This window comes from Raphanus sativus, chromosome 4, assembly GCF_000801105.2.
Source record: "Raphanus sativus cultivar WK10039 chromosome 4, ASM80110v3, whole genome shotgun sequence".
NCBI classification, from domain to species: Eukaryota; Viridiplantae; Streptophyta; class Magnoliopsida; order Brassicales; family Brassicaceae; genus Raphanus; species Raphanus sativus.
In genome coordinates this window covers 16746546-16768128 of record NC_079514.1, presented here as the reverse complement: position 1 = coordinate 16768128, position 21583 = coordinate 16746546, and the positions used below count along the sequence as shown (strand labels likewise).

Below are 21583 nucleotides of genomic sequence, written 5' to 3'. Positions count from 1 at the left end.
ACCAGAGAACAAACCGCTCAACGACTTTGGTTTACTTCAACAATGGCGTCCTCCTCCTCCTCCTCCTCCTCTGTTCCTTGTGTATCAAAGTATGACGTGTTCCTCAGCTTCAGAGGAGAAGACACTCGCAAAACCATTGTCAGCCATCTATACGCAGCACTTGATAGTAGAGGGATAGTTACCTTCAAAGACGACCAAAGACTTGAGACAGGTGATCACATTTCCGACCAACTCCACATAGCACTCAAGGGTTCGAGCTTCGCCGTTGTGGTTCTCTCCGAGAACTACGCTACCTCTAAGTGGTGCTTAATGGAACTTCAGTTGATAATGGAGTTTATGAAGGAAGGAACACTTGAAGTCTTCCCTATCTTCTATGGAGTAGATCCTTCCACCGTCAGGCACCAGCTACGGAGTTTCTCTTTAGAAAGGTACAAGGGTCGTCCAGAAATGGTGGACAAGGTTCACAAGTGGAAAGAAGCTCTTCACCTAATAGCTAACCTTTCAGGCGTTGATTCAAGACACTGGTAAGCTCTTTTTTCACCATATCCTTTGTAAGCATTAATTGGAAACTTGAAGTTGCATCAATGTGTGTGTGTGTGTTCATTTTATTTAGCGTTGATGAGGCTGTTATGGTTGGAGAAATTGCCAGAGATATATCAAGACGTGTGACACTGATGCAAAAAATAGACTCAGGCAATATTGTTGGGATGAAAGCACACATGGAAGGTCTTAATCATCTACTGGATCTAGAGTCCAATGAGGTTGTTATGTTAGGAATCTGGGGAATGGGAGGAATAGGGAAAAGCTCAATAGCCAAGTGTCTCTATGACCAGATCTCACCTAGATTTAGAGCTCGTTGTTTCTTAGAAAATATTAAGAGTGTTAGCAAAGACCATGACCATGATCTAAAGCATTTTCAGAAAGAAATGCTTTCCACTATCCTCTGTGATGATATCAGCTTATGGAGCGTGGAAGCTGGATGCCAAGAGATAAAGAAGAGACTTGGGCACCAAAAGGTTTTTCTTGTACTTGATGGTGTGTATAAAGTGGCGCAGGTACATGCCTTGGCCAAAGAGAAAAACTGGTTTGGTCCAGGGAGCCGAATCATCATAACAACTAGAGATATGGGATTGCTCAACACCTGTGGAGTAGAAAACGTTTATGAGGTTAAGTGTTTGAGTGATAAAGATGCTCTCAAGATGTTTAAACAGATTGCTTTTGAAGGAGGAGGAAGTCCTCCTTGTGCTGGTTTAGAACAACTCTCAGTCCGAGCTACTCGGCTTGCTCACGGTCTTCCTTCTGCTATTAACGCACATGCCTTGTTTCTCCGTGGAAGAACGGTTTCTCCTGAGGTGTGGGAAGAAGCTTTAACTGCACTTGAAAGCAGCCTTGACGAGAATACAATGGAAATCTTGAGAATTAGCTACGAGGGCTTACCAAAACCACATCAGAATGTGTTCCTTCATGTTGCTTGTCTCTTCAATGGAGACACCCTCCAGCGTATCACTTCCCTTCTCCATGGACCCATACCTCAGAGCAGCCTGTGGATAAGAGTTTTAGCAGAGAAGTCTCTGATCAAAATATCTACTAACGGATCTGTAATCATGCATAAGTTGGTTGAACAAATGGCAAGAGAAATGATCCGTGACGACAGGTCTTTGGCTAGAAAATTCCTCAGAGATTCTCAGGATGTTTTCTATGCGCTGACTTTCAGAGATGTAAGCATCTACACAGTTATTTTTATCTCTTCTTCTTTTTTTTTTTGCCAGCACCCTAACATGACCGTTGTTTCTGGCTTTGTTGTTTGTTTGTTTGTCTTCCTATCATCAGAGAGGTGAACAAACTGAATGCATGTCCCTACACACATGTGATATGACCTGTGCATTGTCCATGAAGGCCAGTGTCGTTGGCCATATGCATAATCTCAAGTTTCTCAAAGTCTACAAGCATGTAGATTCCATAGAGTCAAAGCTGCAACTCATTCCAGACCAACATCTCTTGCCTTGTAGCCTACGGCTATTCCATTGGGATGCATTCCCATTGAGAACCCTGCCTCCTGATGCTGATCCATATTTTCTTGTTGAACTCAATCTGCGTCACAGTGATTTAGAAACGCTCTGGAGTGGAAAACCGGTAAACTTACCTTTTTGATTTTTTGTTTGTTTGTGTTTAATAAATATTTCCTTGCAAGAAACACTTCCAACTATTTTCCTTTGTTGCCTAGATGTTCAATAGTTTGAAGAGACTTGATGTGACAGGATCTAAGCATCTCAAGCAACTTCCAGATCTTTCAGGTATCACTAGTCTTGAGGAACTGTTTTTGGAACACTGCCCAAGACTAAAAGGCATTCCAGAGAGTATTGGGAAAAGATCTACTCTAAAGAAGCTCAAGTTATCTTACTGCGGAGGCCTTAGAAGTGCCTTGAGGTTTTTTATATGGAAATCTACCATGCAGCAACATATTGGATTGGAGTTTCCAGATGCAAAAGTGAAAATGGATGCACTAATAAACATATCCATTGGTGGAGACATAAGTTTTGAGTTCTGTTCAAAATTTAGAGGAAATGCTGAATACATCTCTTTTAACTCTGATCCACAGATCTCTGCCACATCTTCAATGAATCTGCAGCAAGCACCTTGGCTCATCTCAGAGTGCAACAGATTCAACTCCCTTAGCATCATGAGGTTCAGCCACAAAGAAAACGGTGAATCTTTCTCATTTGACAGCTTCCCAGACTTTCCTGATCTTAAAGAGCTAAAGCTAGTGAACTTAAACATCCGGAAGATTCCATCTGGGGTTCATGGGATTCAGAAGTTGGAGTTCCTAGAGAAGCTGGACCTCAGTGGGAATGATTTTGAGAACTTACCAGAAGCTATGAATGGTCTTTCCCGGTTGAAATCACTCTGGCTTCAAAACTGTTTCAAGCTCAAAGAGTTGCCAAAGCTAACTCAGGTGCAGACACTGACACTTACCAACTGTAGGAACCTCAGATCATTGGTGAAACTGTCTGACACAAGTGAAGAAAAAAGAAGATACAGTTTGCTTGAGCTTTGCCTTGAAAACTGCAACAATGTTGAGTTGTTGTCAGATCAGCTCAGTCATTTCACTAAGTTGACAAATTTAGATCTCAGCGGCCATGATTTTGATACATTGCCATCAAGCATCAGAGATATTACATCGTTGGTAACTCTTTGCCTCAATAACTGCAAGAAAATCAAATCAGTGGAGAAACTCCCACCGAGTCTTCAGTTTCTTGATGCACACGGATGTCATTCCCTCGAAGCTGATTCTGTAGAACATTTTAGAGACAAACCATACGAAGAGGTGAAGTATTAATACTCTGGTTCCAGTCTCTACTATGATTTATGCAGTCATTTTTTTGAAACCATCTCCTTTCTTTTATAGGTACAGCAAGGAACCTGTTTCAAAGAAACTGAGATGCCAATTTATGTACTGAATCATCAAGCCACAAGCGCCTTCCAAATCATCCACCTTCTCAAGAAAACACCTGCTCCCATGTTTCTAGGCATTCCTTTCTGCATCACGCTAGTGGCTGTTCTTGTCGTTCTTCTCCTGCGTGTTTTCAAGTGAACCTCAAGGCTCAAAACAAGAGAGGTCTCTGTCAACAGTCACCAAACGACTTCCTCAAGGCTAAAGGTATCTGGAAGTTGTAATGGATGCAAGCAAAGAAACAAAGAAGATGGTCAGATAACAGAGACTTTTCACAGCAAGTAATCACTCTCTGATTAGGTGTAACGAAGCAAGTAATATAGGGCTGTCAAATGGGAAATCTGAAACACCTTCATTGATAAAGATACTCTAAAAAAAAGAACAATGTTAAATATGATTCACTGAGTCAGAGATGAAGAGTTACATAAGACTGAAGTTTAGTTTAAACAACAAGAATGAGAGAGAGAATCAGCCTAAGACAGAATCAGCAAACAAGACATCAACACTACCTGAGCGTGAGATAGGCTTAACTTTTAAAACAGCATGGGACCACAGAACCGTTCCCCAAACATCTGCCTTGCGTCCCTCAACAGAAATCTCGGCAGACCAGAGCTCCACATCAGTTTCAGTAGTATCCTTGACGTTCCAGAAGATGAGAAGGTTGAAGGCAGGGCTGATGCAGAGTTTGGTGATATCCCCCATAGTAGGCAGTTGATGAGTGAGGGAGTGTTGCAGCTGTTCTAAGCCTTTCACTTCCTTCCACAACAACACCTTTGGCGAACGCCACAATATTCTCCCGCCAGGCGCAAGAGAGAAGACTGAAGTCCCCCCAAGGACGCACCAATCTCGTGTTGTGTATCCCAACTCAGAACAATCTAGTCTTATTCCGCTCCAAAAAAACACGTTTACTTGGTGACAAGGACAACTCTCGAGCATCTTCATCCACCGCGCATACCATATCCTCCTTTCCTTCTTCCCATACCACCACACTATGTTGGATATTGCGATTGCGAGGAGGAGCAGACACGGACAAGAAGTCCCAAGTTAGGGTCTTCAAGTCGAATACCTCTGCCCAGTTTGAGGAATCAGCCTCGGTGCATCCTCCAAACACGTATATCTTTTCGTCATGCAGCCATGCAGACGCAGAAGCACGTGCCATCTTCATGGACGGAACCGGGTAGGAATCGTGAGTGAAAAAATTGAAAACCGAGACATCCCCATGATGAGTCCACCGATAACAAACACCCCCATACCAGCCGTAACGAAAGATGACGATGATTTCAGAGACCTATAATATAACGAGATGGAGACCTGTTTCAGCACACGTTGCTCCGGGTGGAGGATGAATCATCTTGGGGTTTCATCAGGCAAGATGCGCAAGTGTACGTAGACATATCGCTTGAGGCAACCCACCATCTTCCATCTCAAGTCGAAAAGCTCATCGGAAACTACGAGAGATCGCTGACTCTTGCATGACATAGCTAAAGCCGCCAGGTCCAGTCTGGAGACCTGACCCAGGAATTTCAGAGCCACATCGTCTGGCAACTAACATAACCCACATACCGTCGTCACCTTCCTCCGTTTACTGTCCGATTGCAGTTGACTACATCGTCCCTTCATTGATTGCTGGGAGGTTTTGTTCTCCTTCTCCAAAGTTGTGGTTTGCAGACCAAGACAGAATACAAGTTCTTATTTATAATTATAATAATTTCCTTTTCCTTTTCTCTTTAACCTAAGAAAAAAGTAAAAAGTATTTCCTTTTTTACTTGTATAACAATAAAAAAATTTTAAAATAATTAATATTTATAAAAACATAATTTTATGAAAATAAGATACTTAATTTATATAACTTATTTTTATTAACTTTTACTTATATTTAAATTCTTTTAAATTATAATAGAATATATTTTTAAAACATTATATTGGTCAAAATTTAATTTATTGTTGTATTATTTAGGATAAAACAATATTGAGAAACTAGGGTAAGTCTTCTATTATACTTTTTTAACATTTTTTTAGTTTAAATGATTTTATTTGAATTTTATTCAATTTTTATCATTTTTCCGTTGATTACCAGAACACTCAACATTAGGCTAAAACAATATTGGGAAACTAAAAAATGTTAAACGTTGGGAAGAGAGTTGGGAAGAGACTCGGAATTTTATGATAGAATTCCAGAATAGTTGAATATTATTGTGTTCCTCTCTAGCAAAAAAGTTTAAACCGAAAATTGAAATGAGATAAAAAAGGTCATATTATTACAAAAACTAAGGAAATTTCAAATTATGATTTGGAGTTTTGGAGAAAAATGCATTTAAACCTAGGTTGTATATTACAAAAATTGGAAGACATCATACTTATTGAGGATAGAGTTTCAAAAGGCAAATGTATATATGGTCTGATCCATATCATGTCAATAAAAATGTGAAAAACATGGAAATGAAAAAGGATATAGCAAAGATGAATAGGGAACTTTATCCTATAGACCTCTGTCAAGTGAGAAGCATCGACGTAACAGTTTTCATCTCTCTTATTATGTTTAGCAGCAATTGCATGAATACATGGGATCTTGTCAATGTCGAAAACATTACAAGTGCAATGCCGTTTCTCCAAATCAAAACATACTTTATTATTTCATCCTTCACCTCAAACTCGCTTTGATCAACTTGATACACATTCAGCACTATTGCAGCCCCCAATCTCGATACCAATTTCTGCACAACTTTTGGACTAACCAGGTGCTTATGTTTCGTAGCCGCTTCGCGTCGCTCAAAAAACTATTTATAAGGATTTTAAAATTTCTGAAAAATAATTCATAATTTTTTAAAAATTAACTATTTTATAAATTATTTATAATTGGATAGTTAACTTTATAAGAGGTTATAAAATGTTATCAAATCAGAATCAATCGCAAAATATTATTTTCTTCACAAGTTCTTCATTTTCAAAACATTTTTCAGAAATCTCAAAAACAAAAAAAAAATCGTTTTGATTTTATCTGAAAGCAAAATAACCACAAATTCTTTATCAATCATTAAACAATCTAAATAATATTATGAATAAAAATATATTCCTAAATTTATTGAAATTTTTATATTCTTAACTTTTTATTAAATTAATAGAATTCACACATATATATATACATAGTTATGTTTCTTCCTAATAATTTTTGTGTTTTATACTTTAATTGCAAGTGTGAGTTTATTTGTCACATGAGTTGATGTTTTTTGGATTTTAATAAATTTTTTCTAAGTAAAAATTACATCAGTCATAAAACAATCCAAATAATATTATGAATAAAAGTATATTCCTAAATTTATGAATTTTTTATATTCTTAAAATTTAATTAAATGAATAGAATTCACATATATATCGTTATGTTTCTTCTTAATAACTTTTTGTGTTTTATATTTTAATTAGAAGTGTGGTCTATTTGTCACATGAGTTTATGTTTTTGGATTTTAATAATTTTTATGGATGAAAAATTTGATCTACAAACTAATTAACTATATATATATATATATATGTGTGTGTGTGTGTGTGATGTGTGTGTGTGTGTGTCTTTGTTCTAATGATAATGTTATAAAATAATTTAATGAAATACTGTTTTGTAAAAGATGTAAAAATTTAACTAAATACTATATAAATTATATTTATGAATTTAGACTATTTTAGTAAATAAAATATGTTTATTAAAAATTATCTACCAAAAATTCACATTCAGTTTTAAAATATTAAAATATATTATTACATGTGAAAAACATAAAAATATTATATTATATTAAAAATTTAAAATTATTTTTACCTGAAAATTTGCAGACAATTTCATATTTGTATTTCTATTTTAATAGAGTAGATATTAATGAATCATTTCCTAAATAAATTGGACTTATGTATCAGTTGATTTAGGTTTCGATTTCTGGAAAAAAATGAAATTATACGAATTAATGGAGAAACAATTTACAAAAGATTTATAGCATTGCGCAAGAAATATCATGAAAAATAGATTTAATAGGGCAGCTTAGGTGATATAGTTAGAGGTGAATTTTCTTTTTAAATAATAGAATTTTCGGCTCTTTGTAATAGCATAATTTATCCGGTGTTTAAAAAAAATATGGACTTCGAATTTAATATTGGGGTTGAAAATGGGTGAACAGAAAGCCCATCGATTAAGCGTAAACATATTTCATATTTGTATTTTGGGAAATTAGTTCATTTTCATTTTGTTCTCAACACTTTTTTTTTTCTTTCTTGTCGAATTTTGTTCTCAACACTTACTTTCCAATTTCAATTTCTCATCCTGTCTGAACCCCTCAAAGATATGGATTCGATACCAAGGAAGCGACCCAAATCGGAGACCAAAACCCCAAAACGGAACCCTAAATCTCATCATTCTCCGATCAGATCACTACTCGAGCCACCACAAAGCTTCTTCCCTTCCCCTTCCAAGGAAGAATCCATTAAACTCCTCACCGTCTTGCTCGTCGCTTGCGCAGTAGCTTTCACCTGCAGTTTCCTCGCTAAGCATCTCGACTCAGACCCCAAACCTTTCTGCGACAGTGACTCAGATTCCACCGACTCGGATTTGGGTAAGCTCCAGATTCATTAAAGCTGCTGTCTTTTTTCTTCACTTGTTGACGCTTTCTGAAGAACTCAATTTCGTTGCCACAGATTGGTGTGAACCGTGTCCAGCTAATGGGGAATGTTACCAAGGGAAGTTGCAATGTAATCATGGATACAGAAAGCAAGGGACTTTATGTATTGAAGATGGAGCTATCAATGAATCGACTAAGAAACTAGTATTGAGTTATATGCCCTACCTAGATAACCCAAGTTTAGTTTGATTTTTAAAAAAAGTTTGTAACTGGTTGTGTTGTTGTCTTCAGGTTAGGCATTTCGAGAGAAAAGTTTGTGAGGCATATGCTCTTAATGAATGTTATGGCACTGGGACCATTTGGGTAATGCTTCTGCTTCGTCTGTGATTAAAGAGACATCATTTGAGCATTGCAATGAGATATGTTTCCATCTATCTTTTAGGTTCCAGAGAATGATGTTTGGAAAGATGTTCGTAGCAATGGTTTCGTTGATAATTTAGACGAGCCTGCTTACAATTTTGTGAAAGCAAAGGCGGTAGAAGCTGTGGCAGAGTTGCTAGAGAAAAGGACTAATGCTAATGGGTTAGTATTTTCATCATTGAGTACAACTTACTCTTGAAGTTGCTTAAGATTTTCTTACTTTTGGATATCTGTTGATGTGAAGGATCAATGAGTTGAAGTGCCCTGAATCGCTAATGGAAAGTTACAAGCCTTTGACTTGCCGCATACAACAATGGCTCTTACAGCACATCGTTATTGTCTCGTCCTCCTGCGCAATGGTAATGTATTCGTAGAAAAAGAAGGTGTCTTTGAGTAGTTTAGTATACTTGATCAACATCTTCAAGCTTGTTCACAGTGTTGAGATGTACAGCTTGTTACCTCCGCAATATTGCTTAGGAAAATCCAGCGGAAGCGACATTTTTCTAGTAGAGTTGAAGAACTATACGACCAGGTACACCAACAGAATCTCGATTAACGAATTATCATTTTGTCTTTGTGTCTAAATCTTTTTTTTTTTTTTGAATTTGATACATTAGGTCTGTGACTTTCTGGAAGAGAATGCAGTGACATCAAACTCTGCAGACAGTAACTGCGAGCCATGGGTCATCGCATCACGGTTGCGTGATCATCTCCTTTTACCTAGAGAAAGAAGAGATCCTCTGTTATGGACTAAGGTATGCTGCTTTTGTCTCTTGCTCTAATCATGTTCTTTAGTCTCTACCATGTTTCTATCCAAATCTCATTGTTTATTTCCATTTTATGTTGGATCCTGAGATGACTTCTTTATATTCCTGGTTGATTTATTTATAGGTTGAGGAGTTGATACAAGAGGATTCACGTATAGATAGGTATCCGAAAATCGTAAAGGGTGAACAAAAGGTTGTATGGGAATGGCAAGGTATGGGATCAGCATAGTTCTTTTTAAGCCTCTATTCATAGAAAGTTGTTTCCTCATCAATGAATGATTTCAGTTGAAGGTTCACTAAGCTTATCGAAGCTAAAGAAACGGCGAGAGACGCAGAAGAGAGTTAGACAAATCAGTGACTCAAACAAAATCTTGCAAGATAACTACAACAGAAGAATCGCAGAGACTAGCTCTTAGTAGTACATTTACGACAAAAGACCTGTTGGTGCTTCTTCAGGTAATGGTAAAAGATCAAAGAATGCAAGGAAGCATTGTTGATCTTTCCTTTCTCTTGATTCTCTCTGTTACATGGATTAATGATTGAAATTGTAATAAATGAAGAAGAGTAGTTAGTGTCTGTTGTCTACTTGAGGAACCTGGTGGTTTTGATCAAGAAGATGTAATTTTGTATTGCACTGGTACGGTTATTAGGGTACAATTCCGGTTTAACTTGTCTGTGACCGGGGGTTAATTAATGGAGATGCGACTTGTTAAAAGTCTACTTGTAAAAAGAGAGAATCAAAACGAAAGAAGAAAGAAAATTGATTTTATATATACTTGGGTTTACGAAGTGGTATTACTTTTGCTAGTTAATGGAGGACACAGTACAATGTAGCCTTTTGGTTTTCCCCGTACAAAGAGTGTCTCATCATCGTTTATAGAGAGATTACCTTCCCTATGAAGGACCTTGTTTGGGATTGGATTGAGAAGATGTAATTCGAATTGGAGTGGGTACTGTTACTACTGTACACTTCCAGTTTCGTTCATACCGATAGAAGTTGACCGTGACCGAGTAAAGGAATGTGTACACATTTTTTGAAAAAAAAGAGAGAAATAAAGGAAAGAAGGAATAAATGAATTTATACTTAGATTTACGAAGTGGCATTACTTTTGCTAGTTAATGCTAACAACACAACAGTACAGTTATTATACCTTTACGGGAAACCAATCAAGTTTAAGTCTTTTGGGTTTCCCGTACAGGAATGTCCCCATCATCGTTTACAGGGACTCCTTAGTTCCCAAGTTTACCTTCCCCATGAAGTTTCCTTGCCTTTCTCTTCATCTTTAAAAGCTTCACCACCCGAAGTGAGAAACCAAACCACAAAAGAAGAAAAGAAAAAAAATGGCAGAAGCGGCAAAGCAACACATTGATCGGATTCGGAGGACTAAGTTTTCTATCGGCGGTGACGAGAATCCGTTGACGGAAGATCTTCATCAGGCCGTGAAGAACCTCTCAGCTGAACTCTACGCCAAGGATGTTCACTTCCTCATGGAGCTTATCCAAGTAGGTTTATTCTCTATTTCTCTCGAATGCACTATCCTCTCTGTTTCTCTGTGTATTTTGTGGGATTGTGCTTCGACTGTTCTATTTTTGTGATATATTTATGTACAGTTAGGGTTATGTGTAAAGAACTTATGTTGTTGCGTGCAAAAATAAAGTAATGAATTTACACGAAAATGTTGATCCTAAACAATAACTGTAACTGAGTGGCTGTTTCATATGATTTTTGTAATGTTGTATGAGATCAAAATAGTAGAAAACATGTTTACTTAAATGGTTTTTATTTTTGAAGTGTACATATGTTAATGGAACTTGGTTGTTCATAAGATCATAATTTCAAATAGTTATAGAAAACATGTTTCTTGTATGTTTCTTGCTAAGCATAAGATGCTAAATCTTTGTGTTATATACTACAAAGTTCAACAAAGTAACGAATTTTTTTACAAAAAAACAAAGTAACGAATTTTTCTTTTGTCTTTTTACAAATATGCTAATGCTAGACATTAATTTTATTTTTCTTTTCTTTCTGCAGAACGCAGAGGATAATGAGTATCCTGAAGGTGTGGATCCTTGTCTTGAATTTGTCATCACATCAGATGACATCACAGCCACTGGAGCTCCAGCAACTCTCCTTATCTTCAACAATGAGAAAGGTTTCTCTGAGAAGAATATTGAGTCAATATGTAGTGTTGGAAGGTCAACTAAAAAGGGAAACCGAAAACGTGGATACATTGGCGAGAAAGGTATTAATTATCCTTTTGTGTTTTTACTATGAATGACCTCAAGACAAAACCCTTGTTCTTACATTACACGTGTGTTCTGTTTCCATCCTTGTTGCAGGAATCGGGTTCAAGAGTGTGTTCCTGATTACTTCTCGCCCATACATATTCAGCAAAGGCTACCAGATTAGGTTCAACGAGGATCCTTGCAGCTACTGTAGCCTTGGCTACATTGTTCCTGAGTGGGTCGACCAGCATCCTTCTCCTGCCGACATACAAAGGATCTACGGCTCCTCAGGCTCCGCTCTCCCGACCACAACAATCATCTTGCCCTTGAAAAGCGACAAAGTGAAGCCGGTGAAGGAACAGCTCTCTAGCGTTCACCCCGAAGTCCTCTTGTTTCTCTCCAAGATCAAGCGTCTCTCCATCAGAGAACACTGCCAGAACCCAAACCTCAGCACGGTGAACTCCATCGGTATCGTAAGCGAGACCGACTTCAAGACGAGGAAGAGCATCGACGCTGAGTCTTACACCATCCATCTCTCCGCTAGCGAAACCAACTCCGAGAAGCAGTGCAGTTACTACATGTGGAGACAGAAGTTCCCTGTGAAACACGAGAACCGTGTCGAAAGAAGAACCGAAGTCGAAGACTGGGTCATCACTCTAGCGTTTCCCTTCGGAGAGCGTCTTGGCCGTGGCGACAGCTCTCCTGGCATCTACGCTTTTCTCCCGACAGAGATGGTCACCAGCTTACCTTTCATCATACAAGCTGACTTCATCCTAGCATCCTCCAGAGAGACCATACTGCTCGACGACATATGGAACCAAGGGATTCTCAACTGTGTCCCCTTAGCTTTTGTCAACGCGTTCACTTCCTTGGTGAAGAAGACTGATGCACCTGTCTCTAGCTTGCTTCCCGCTTTTAACTTCTTGCCTGTGAAGCAATCTAGCTACGCGAAGCTGAACGTTGTACGAGAATCCATCAAGGCTAAAGTCTCTGCTGAGGAGATTGTACCGAGCGTGTCCCATTTAGGACAGAAGTTTTTCCACAGACCGTGTGAAGTTGGTCGTCTTGTTCCTGCCTTTTGGGATATCTTGGAGAAAGCGAGAAGAGAGAAGGCGAGTCTGAACAACATATCCTCGCACGGAATCTACGTTTTGGATTCTTCTTTTGACAGAGCGGAGAACGACGACGTTCTTGATTTCTTGGGTTTGAAGCAAGTCAGCAACGAGTGGTACGCTAAATGCATCCAGGGGTGCGATCTTGTGAGGAGTGTGTCGGAAGACACCTACGTTGAGGTTCTTCTTTTCGTAGCTGAGAACTGGGGGTCAATGTTTCAGGGGACGAACATGGTGAAAGTTCCACTTATCAAGTACCTTGTCAGAAAGGGAGTGACATCTCTTAGCAGTGTGTCTGACTTCAGCCCTAGAACACTATGTTTCCCAACGCTCAAGAACCAGGAGTGGTTTCTTGACTGGAGCGATGAGTTCAGATGCATGTCCAAGTTCGTTTTCATGCCGCAGACAACCCTGGTAGTGCTGAGAGCTTCTTCCAAGAAGGAAACAGTACTCAACTGGCTTAAAGAGAAGATCAAAGTCTCCGCTCTTAGTTTCTCCGACTACACAAAGCGTCTCTTAGAGAATCTTGGTGGAGACAAGAGGCTTGTGCTTGCATACGCACACTTTCTGCATCACTCAATCTCCAAGGGGTTTTTATCAGCAGACGAGGGTGTCAAGTGCTGCAAAGACATGCCGCTTGTGGACAACTATGGGAACGTCAACACGAGCAGAACCGGTGTTCTTGTTCCCGCTAGCCAAGGCAAATGGATCAGCTTAACCGGTTCAAATCCGTGGAGACAAGACGGGTACATCGAGCTATGGGAAGAGTATCTGTCGTCTGGTAGGTTCGCTGGTGTTCTGTCTAGTCACAAAGCGCTTCTCCCCTTCTTGATATTTTACGCCAAGGCTGGAGATGTACCTGACATAACACCACCGAACGCAGCTATACCTGCCTTGTCTGGTGCTCTAAGGAAGGAGAATGCGTTGCTGCTCTTGAAGTGGATTCAGTCTAATAGATACTCTCTTCCTTCCAAGTTTATGGACTCTGTAAGAGGAGGGAGTTGGTTGAGAACAACGATGAATGGGTCCTCTGACTACCGACCACCTTCTCAGTCCTTTTACCATACTTCATCATGGGGAAGTGTTCTGCAAGGCGGATCGATTCTTGTTGATATTCCACTTGTTGATAGAAGCTTCTACGGGAATGAGATTGAGAGCTACAAAGAAGAGCTGAAGCTTGCTGGCGTCATGTCTGAGTTCAGCCAGGCTTGTGAGTTCGTTGGTGACCACTTGATGCGTTTGGCTGAAACATCAACCATGTCGAGAGAGAACGTGTTCTCGATTCTTAAATTCATCAGGTACTTGGGAGAGAAGCTCCTCTCACCGGCTGATTTCATCAGATCTGTCAAGAATGGGTCCTGGCTTATTACAAAAACCGGTTACAGATCTCCAGACGGTGCTGTCCTGTTCAGCCAAGAGTGGAAAGCTGCGTCGCTGATCAGTGATATACCGTTCATCCACAAGGACTGCTACGGTGAAGCTAACCTCAAAGGCTTTGAGAAAGAGCTTGAGCTGCTAGGCGTTGTGGTTCAGTTTCCTAATAATCACAGCCTCATCGTTTCTCACTTGAATGCTTCAAAGCTGAGTTATCTCACAGCAGAAGCAATGCTCTTAGTACTTGACTGCATGCGTCAACTGAGTCCTCGGAAGCTGATCAATTCCCTGAGAAGTTCTCAATGTTTCAAGACCAAGAACAACGGATACAAAACTCCTGCTGAGTGTTTCATACCTGATCCGGAGTGGAGCTGTCTCGTCTCAGTCTTTGACTGCTTCCCTTTGATCGACGAGAGTTTCTACGGAAGCAAAATCTTTTTCTACAAGGAGGAGCTGAGGCAGATCGGTGTGGTTGTTCAGCTTGAAGAAGCTGTGAAAGGGTTTGTGAGAACGTTCAAGCAGAAAGCTACTTCCTCCTCTTGTCTAAACCGAGACACCTCCATGTCTCTTCTCTCATGCTACAAGAAACTGATGGAGAGTAGTCACAAGTTTCCTGAAGAGCTTATGAAAAGCTTCAGAGAGTTGCAATGGCTGCACACCACACTCGGCGACTTCCGTGCGCCGAAAGACTGCATTCTCTTTGAACAAGACTGGGAGCATCTGAGACTCATAGCAAACCTCCCCTTCATCGACGACAGCTCAAACTGGTACGGCAAGGGGATATACGGTTACAAGAAAGATCTAAAGAGCTTGGGTGTTACGGTTGAGATGAGACAAGGCATGAGCCATGTGGTCAACTCTTTAAGCCTCCCTGATCCATCTCGCATCACTCCTCTAAGTGCCATCTCTCTTCTTAAGTGCGTCACCTTCTTGCTTGAGGATAGATTTGGTAAACTCCCTAAAGAGTTTCTTGATAAGGTTTCTTCTGTTAAGTGGTTGAAGACGCATGCTGGTTACCGCTGTCCTGAAGAGTGTCTCTTGTTTGATAACACTTGGGAGTTGGAGCATCGTGATGGTCCTTTCATCGATGAAGTTTATTACGGCTCAGAGATTAAAGCTTTCAAGAAAGAGCTTGTTGCTATTGGAGTTGGTAGCGATTCAGCCAAAGCTTGCAGGTTGCTTGCGACACACGTTTATAATCACTCTGACTCTGACGCAATCTCCAGGGTGTATAGGTTTCTCTGTAAATCTGAATGGAGACCTGAGAGAGGTGCTGCGTCTTCAGGCCGTATCTGGATCCCGAGCGATGGTATTTGGGCAGATGTGTCTACCTGCGTTGTCTATGACAAAGACAAACTCTTTGGAACAAAGCTAAACGTTCTTGAAAACCATTACGGCAGTAGCGATGAGAATCGTCGGCTTCTTGGTTTCTTCTCATCTGCGTTTGAGGTGAGAGCCAGTCCTTCCGTGGAAGATTACTGCGCTTTGTGGAAAGATTGGGAGAGAAACAAGGAGAGACTGTCTTACGACGAGTGCTGTGCGTTCTGGAGGTTCGTGGCTAGACACAGTTACACAACCAAAGCTGATAAGTTTCTGTCGGAATCCATCTCTCGTTTGCCTGTCAACACGCCAGATTACAGCAACGGTGGAGGGATCTTGCTGTGTGATAAGAGAGATGTGTTCATCGCTGATGATTTGCTCTTGAAGGATCTTTTCACAGAGTCCCCTGTCTTCGTGTGGTACCCATCTCCAAGCATCCCTACCTTGTCACAAACGAAACTCACAGAGATTTACAGAAAGCTCGGTGTTAAAGAGATCTCCAAATGCGTTGAGATGTCTGAAGCTAAGCTTACCGTTGACGGAGTGAAGACCGAGCAGGGAGAGAATCATCTGATAGGAAGAGGGCTAGTGAGACTCGTTCTAGGGTTCCTCTCTGATCCATCTCTCAAGATAGAAGCTGAGGAACGTTCTGAGATCATACGAAGCCTTGTGAGCCTCAACGTTCTTGAAACTCCGGAGACGATCTCTACAGAGTATACACTGAACCTACCGTCAAAGGGAGAGAAGCTGGTTGCGAGAGCTAAGAGGATGATAAGGTGGGAGAGAGAGAAAGGAGTTGTGTACGCAGAGAAGATGGAGGAAGCGTGTGGGAAAAGAAAGGTGTTGGAGTACGCCACGTGTTTCGCTGAGGTGATTGCTAAAGGAGCGATGTGGCAGAGGGAAGATCTGATTGGAGAGTTGTCTGAGCTTGTGAAGATGGCTTACTTGGTTGAGTTTGATGAAGAGGCTTTGGAGTTTCTTATGAAGTCCAAGAACCTTCAAGTCTATGAAGAAGACGAGAAGCTCATCTTAGATGCCTACTCTCTCAAGAAAACTTAAGGTAACGTTTAATAAGCATCTAAATTTGTATTTTTCTTTGTGAATGTAAAGTTTAAAAAAAAAGTTTTTTTTTCCTTTTATTGCAGGTGCCTTCTATCACAAGTAAACACAAGGACCTCTATGTTCTATCTATTTCGTTTGTATTCTGTCTATTTTGGTATTCTGCATCGTTTGTGAACCTCTTATGACTCTTTCTACTATGTTCTAAATGTTGGATTAAGCTTGAAGATTGACTAAGATTCAAGTCTATCCTAATCCTACCGAGTAATGGAAATAGATATTATGTTATGATTAGGAGTTATCTATTCATGTTTATCTATTAGGATTAGGAGAATAATAATCTCTATATAAGGAGTTGAAAACATGTTGCATAACTTATGGTTTAGAGAATGAGAGATTGTGAGCTTAAGGTTTTTGAGTTATTTTTCCTTAAGATAATGAGAGAGTTATTCTTATTCATGATTGAGTTATTGAGGTCTCTAAACTATATTTGGTATCAGAGCAACAGGTTTGATATTGAGTCAATTCCTATATTCGGATTTAAACAAACATCACGGGGAATTTTAATGGTTATGGCGGCTATTTTATTCAAGCCAGATTCACCAGAGTCTGAGACGGATGAAGAGATGACAACAGCAAGTGAAGTTGCAGTTAAGGTCAAATCTATTGGAGCAGCACGATCTATTTGCAAAAGGTGGAACAGTTTATGCAAAAATAAGAGTTTTATAGACAAACAAGTTAGCAAAGCATCAAGAGAAAAGGAGCTTCTAATGATCACGAGGGTTTATTTTATCAACGTCCATCTTTACAAAACTCAAGACAAAGTAATATCTATAAGCCAAGTCTACCAGTGCAATGATTTCACACTATGTGTATTAAGAGATATTGATAATATGTTGGTGGTTTGGAATCCATATTTGTGTAAAAGATGGATCAAGTGGACTGGTGGATCATATCATGAGGAGTTTGTTTTTGGATGCGACAAATCCTCTTGTGGTAACTTCAAAGTCTTGATGTCTTGCTATTCTCACTACAATATCTATGATGCGAGCTCTAACCCTAATTCATGGAGAGTAATTAGAAGCCCTCCTTGCGTGGATACATTTAACTTTTGTGAAGACAACATGTCCTTGAAAGGAGTCTCTTACTCGTATGCTAGAGAAAAGGAACCACATGGTTTCTTAGTGAGTTTTAATTTTACAAGAGGGAGATTTGGAACGTGTACCAAACTGTTTGACGATGACAACGGAGACTCTCAAGGCCCTGTTGAGTTTGAGGTAGATAAGGAATACCTTCGTGAGCTGAAAAACAACAGAAAGCGTGACTGTCTCATGGGATACCAGACGATGGTGAAGGAAGGTAAAATCGATGAGGACGAATCCGACGAATCCGACGAAGAAGCTTCTGATCCAAAGGAGGATATCAGAGTTGATGAAATCTCTGAGTGGATATATTATTTGGTTAAGTTATGGAAACGAGTTCCCGAGTATCTAGCTACAAAGCAGAACGCTGTTGTTAAGAAGATTAAACACATAAAGAAAAAGAAGAAGAGGATGTATATGAAAGATGTTCAGGCACAGCAGTTGCTTCAGGAAGGTCTAGATCTTGCTAAGGAAGATGATTACAATAAATACCAGGATCTTTGTGAGGAGAAGTCTTCCACAAAACCAACTAGCCAAATCATCACCAACGAATCACTTCTAGCCACACAGAAGGTAGTTTTGGTTAGGGTTATGGATACGTTTACAGTCAAGAAGAGCCAAGCCAGGACGCTTCTCATTCATTACCAGTGGAATGCTGATAAAGTGCATGATGTTTATGGTGACAAAGGCAAAGATGGTCGTCGGGTTAAAACTGCTGGTCTTACTGTCTGTGATCGTCATCCTTTCTTGTCTGAGTTTAGATACTCTTTGAGGAAGATGACTTGTGATAACTGTTGGAAAGAGCATTTTACTGTGAAGATCAATGATGTTGAGTCTTACGTAGTTGATAACAAATGGTTCAAGTGGTGTCCAAGCACGCCCCATTGCAGTGAAGCTATAAGAAAAGAAGATGCAGCAACCACTAATCTGAGGAGAAGAGTGAGTGAAGTTTCTAAGATTGAAAACACTGGAGTGAAGCAAGTGGAACCTAGAAAGAGGAAGAAGAATGGGATTCAGAAAAGAGATGAATCAAAAGACTCAAAATATTTAGAAGAGAGTGAGAAGAATGGTATAGTAGTTGATTTATCAACTCCACTGCCTTTACTCCGGCAAAGAGTACAGGTTGATGATGTTTCTTCAAGTGTTGTAAGGAACAATGGTAGTGGTGAGACGATAGTGCAGAGAGGTAAAAAAGAGAGGAAGAAAAGCAAGTATCTTTCTCTTGAATACATGACAGATTTTAGCTGGAGCAGGGGAAAGATCAAAGTAAAATCTGAATCAGCAGAGAAGATGATGAAGCAATCTGCTGAAAAGGTCATAAACTTCGTGAGGTTTGGAGCTAAAACAAAGAAAATTCTGGAGCTAATACATGCAGCCGCTCTCAGCACACAATGTTTACAAGAGTGTAAAAGCTCGTATGACATGATAAGAGGGTTTGTGTATATCTACCGAAGCTTTACATATGTTACTGGAGCCAATTACAAAAGAAACGTTCCAGATGAAGATAAGCAGCGTGAAGTGAAGGTGAACAAGAGAGAAATAGCAAAAAACGAAAATGAAAACAAGGGGTCACTGAAACGAAGTAGGAGTAAGATGGAAGAGACAGACCGTGATGCAGGTTTTTTAGCTACACCAGAATCAAAGAAACAGATTGTGAAGAAAATTGATCCTAAAGGAAAAGAAGATTTTTTGGAAAGTAACTTTGAAAAAACTGAAGATAGCACCAAAACTTCAAAGAAGCCACTTGCAGAGTCTATAAAGGAGAAAGCACATAAGGGTTCAGCTAGAACAGTTGCAAATAAACGACTTGATAAATCAGAGCACTCAGATGCCAAAGAAAAGAGTTTGGAAGGTGGAAGCATGGATATGCAGATTACCAAGTCATCAAAGAGCAAGAAAAGGAATTCTCCAGCAATGACGCCTTCCAGCAAAGAATCTGAATTGACTCTCAAGAGCCATCCCAAGAGGAAACAAACAGCTGTTGAGGAAGTAGATGAGGAGAAAGAAAAAGAGGAGGAGAAAAAGAAGAAGATTAAGGAGGTTTCTCAAGAGTGGGACTTGGTGAACAAGAAGAAGCCAAACAACATCAAGCTATACGTCCGTCGTGTCTTCATCATGGACAACTGCAAAGACATCACGAGAGAGACGTTGCAGCAGAACATGATCCTTAAGGTCATCCGCAAGAACCTCGTGAGTAAGTGCACGGAACTCTTCTCTTCCATTGCTGAGAACAAGGAGGATTACAACAAGTTCTACGAAGCGTTCTCTAAGAAGATGGAGGAGCTAAAGGAGAAGTTTGAAGGACTCTGCAAAGTGATCAAGGATGTTCTTGTAACAGGGGAATACGGCTGGACTGCAAACAAGGAGAGGATCATGAAAGCTCAAGCATTGAGAGACACCAGCATGGGAGGTTACATGTCTTTCATAAAAACAATGGAGATCAATCCAGAGAATGCAATCATGGACGATGCTTTTGAATCTGATGCGGAGATGCCTCCACTTGAAGATGACGCCAATTCTGAAGGACTTAAAAAAGAAAGTTGGGAGATAATCAGTGATGAAGAGGTTTCAAGGATTCATCGAAAGTTCAGAGATGGTGTGAGAAGTGTGCATTGGGATGATGAAGAACACAATAAAAATAAGAGAAAGAGAAGAATGTGGCATTTACAAAACCAAGTAACAGCGGTGTTGTACTTTTGTGAGACTGAGTTCATGGTGTCAATGGAAGCACTTGGGAGATTGAAGTTCAAAGAGATGAGAGGTCTCGCTGATATTAAAGATTTGTCAAAAATGGAGTTCAAGCTTAAGGGGGAGAATGTTGGATTAAGCTTGAAGATTGACTAAGATTCAAGTCTATCCTAATCCTACCGAGTAATGGAAATAGATATTATGTTATGATTAGGAGTTATCTATTCATGTTTATCTATTAGGATTAGGAGAATAATAATAAACATGTTGCATAACTTATGGTTTAGAGAATGAGAGATTGTGAGCTTAAGGTTTTTGAGTTATTTTTCCTTGAGATAATGAGAGAGTTATTCTTATTCATGATTGAGTTATTGAGGTCTCTAAACTATACTAAAAACTATTTTTGTATCTCGTTTACTAATAAAAAGTCATGTGTTCAAGCAATATTCTTCTTACATCTGGTCTGAAAATATCTCCGACAACCTCAGAATATGTCTGGATAGATTTTTCGTACTTTAGCCTTTTTTCTTGTACTGTAGGGGATTTATAAAAATACTAACCTTATAGAGAACAGGATATGCTCAACTCTTCGATCCTAAGCCCTAACAAAAGGAATGTGTTTTTAAGTTCACTGGATGCATATGTTGAAGAGCCTTGGCTTAAGTAAATCCCAATCAAAGATGGATCAGTTAGAACCGCTGTAGACACAGGGTGTGGTGGTAAGCTGTTTCATTTGCGAAGTCTCAAGGTGATGTTTTGATTCAGAGCTTATTGTTCTTCTCTTAGGTTGCAATATTCTTGAGAAGAGCGTACTGACTTTCGTTTGCACTGCACCACGGAATAACCACGAAGGGCAAGTACAGTTTTCACTAGAGCGAGGCGTTCCAGCAGTCAACGGCTCTATTCTTCTTCCATACCCACCAAGAACCTTTAATATGGCTCAATGCTCTCCTTATTTGATACCTTGTACCTCAAATGGTGATACACTTCCTCTATTGATACTCTTAAAACAGCTAAAATGGCGCAACAAAGTTCACTAAATTGATTGCACTCTCTGCACAGTGCTTCGCCGTCGGAAAGCCAATAATAAGTTATCGACATTTTAGATATTTACTTGTTTATTTGACAAAATAATATGTTTACTTGTTTTAGGCACCTAGTTTTGATAAGGCACAAACTAAGCCCTTTAAACAAGATTATTGGTAATCCTTAGGAATGGGTCCTTAATACACATACTAGGTTAAGATCCGCGACTTGCGCAGAATAAACATTATATATAAATTATTTTACATATTATATGTTTTTACATATTATAAATAATAAATATATATTAAATAATTAAAGATTCAATAATTGTTATTTGTAGAATTAAATTGGTGCCAACACCTAAACAAAATTTTATTAATCCAAACAAATACTATTTCTATTT

At 39.4% G+C, this 21583-nt stretch overlaps 4 protein-coding genes and 1 pseudogene across 4 annotated transcripts; 4 read left to right on the top strand and 1 right to left on the bottom strand.

Moving 5' to 3' along the window:
• Positions 1 to 12: 12 nt before the first annotated feature.
• LOC108855000 (disease resistance protein RML1B) lies at positions 13 to 3721 on the top strand. The gene is made up of 5 exons (XM_018628684.2): positions 13 to 524; positions 614 to 1718; positions 1831 to 2133; positions 2225 to 3325; positions 3407 to 3721. The coding sequence occupies exons 1-5, from the start codon at positions 43 to 45 to the stop codon at positions 3590 to 3592; spliced, it is 3177 nt and encodes a 1058-aa protein (XP_018484186.2). The 5' UTR covers positions 13 to 42; the 3' UTR covers positions 3593 to 3721.
• Positions 3722 to 3798: 77 nt separating this feature from the next.
• On the bottom strand, positions 3799 to 5010 carry LOC108850409 (F-box/kelch-repeat protein At4g39753-like; annotated as a pseudogene).
• Positions 5011 to 7696: 2686 nt separating this feature from the next.
• LOC108835746 (uncharacterized) lies at positions 7697 to 10006 on the top strand. The gene is made up of 9 exons (XM_018608968.2): positions 7697 to 8040; positions 8123 to 8250; positions 8338 to 8409; positions 8489 to 8628; positions 8711 to 8825; positions 8918 to 8998; positions 9084 to 9221; positions 9358 to 9445; positions 9519 to 10006. The coding sequence occupies exons 1-9, from the start codon at positions 7773 to 7775 to the stop codon at positions 9647 to 9649; spliced, it is 1161 nt and encodes a 386-aa protein (XP_018464470.2). The 5' UTR covers positions 7697 to 7772; the 3' UTR covers positions 9650 to 10006.
• Positions 10007 to 10526: 520 nt separating this feature from the next.
• LOC108854125 (uncharacterized) lies at positions 10527 to 16618 on the top strand. The gene is made up of 4 exons (XM_018627633.2): positions 10527 to 10736; positions 11266 to 11476; positions 11574 to 16325; positions 16411 to 16618. The coding sequence occupies exons 1-3, from the start codon at positions 10575 to 10577 to the stop codon at positions 16322 to 16324; spliced, it is 5124 nt and encodes a 1707-aa protein (XP_018483135.2). The 5' UTR covers positions 10527 to 10574; the 3' UTR covers position 16325; positions 16411 to 16618.
• LOC130510552 (uncharacterized) lies at positions 16415 to 20540 on the top strand. Its single transcript, XM_057006975.1, has 2 exons — positions 16415 to 16426; positions 16825 to 20540. Exon 2 carries the CDS (start codon positions 16891 to 16893, stop codon positions 20308 to 20310), a length of 3420 nt encoding a protein of 1139 aa, XP_056862955.1. The 5' UTR covers positions 16415 to 16426; positions 16825 to 16890; the 3' UTR covers positions 20311 to 20540.
• The last annotated feature ends 1043 nt before the right edge of the window (positions 20541 to 21583 follow it).

Excerpts from the sequence above, each read along its gene's own strand:
- LOC108855000 (XM_018628684.2), top strand. The coding sequence starts at position 43 with ATGGCGTCCTCCTCCTCCTCCTCCTCCTCTGTTCCTTGTGTATCAAAG. Across the intron at positions 1,719-1,830 it reads ATGCGCTGACTTTCAGAGAT|AGAGGTGAACAAACTGAATG; the intron begins GTAAGCATCTAC and ends TCCTATCATCAG. Across the intron at positions 2,134-2,224 it reads CGCTCTGGAGTGGAAAACCG|ATGTTCAATAGTTTGAAGAG; the intron begins GTAAACTTACCT and ends TTTGTTGCCTAG.
- LOC130510552 (XM_057006975.1), top strand. The coding sequence starts at position 16,891 with ATGGTTATGGCGGCTATTTTATTCAAGCCAGATTCACCAGAGTCTGAG.
- LOC108854125 (XM_018627633.2), top strand. The coding sequence starts at position 10,575 with ATGGCAGAAGCGGCAAAGCAACACATTGATCGGATTCGGAGGACTAAG. Across the intron at positions 10,737-11,265 it reads TCCTCATGGAGCTTATCCAA|AACGCAGAGGATAATGAGTA; the intron begins GTAGGTTTATTC and ends TTCTTTCTGCAG. Across the intron at positions 11,477-11,573 it reads TGGATACATTGGCGAGAAAG|GAATCGGGTTCAAGAGTGTG; the intron begins GTATTAATTATC and ends TCCTTGTTGCAG.
- LOC108835746 (XM_018608968.2), top strand. The coding sequence starts at position 7,773 with ATGGATTCGATACCAAGGAAGCGACCCAAATCGGAGACCAAAACCCCA. Across the intron at positions 8,041-8,122 it reads TTCCACCGACTCGGATTTGG|ATTGGTGTGAACCGTGTCCA; the intron begins GTAAGCTCCAGA and ends TCGTTGCCACAG. Across the intron at positions 8,826-8,917 it reads TCTCGTCCTCCTGCGCAATG|CTTGTTACCTCCGCAATATT; the intron begins GTAATGTATTCG and ends TGAGATGTACAG.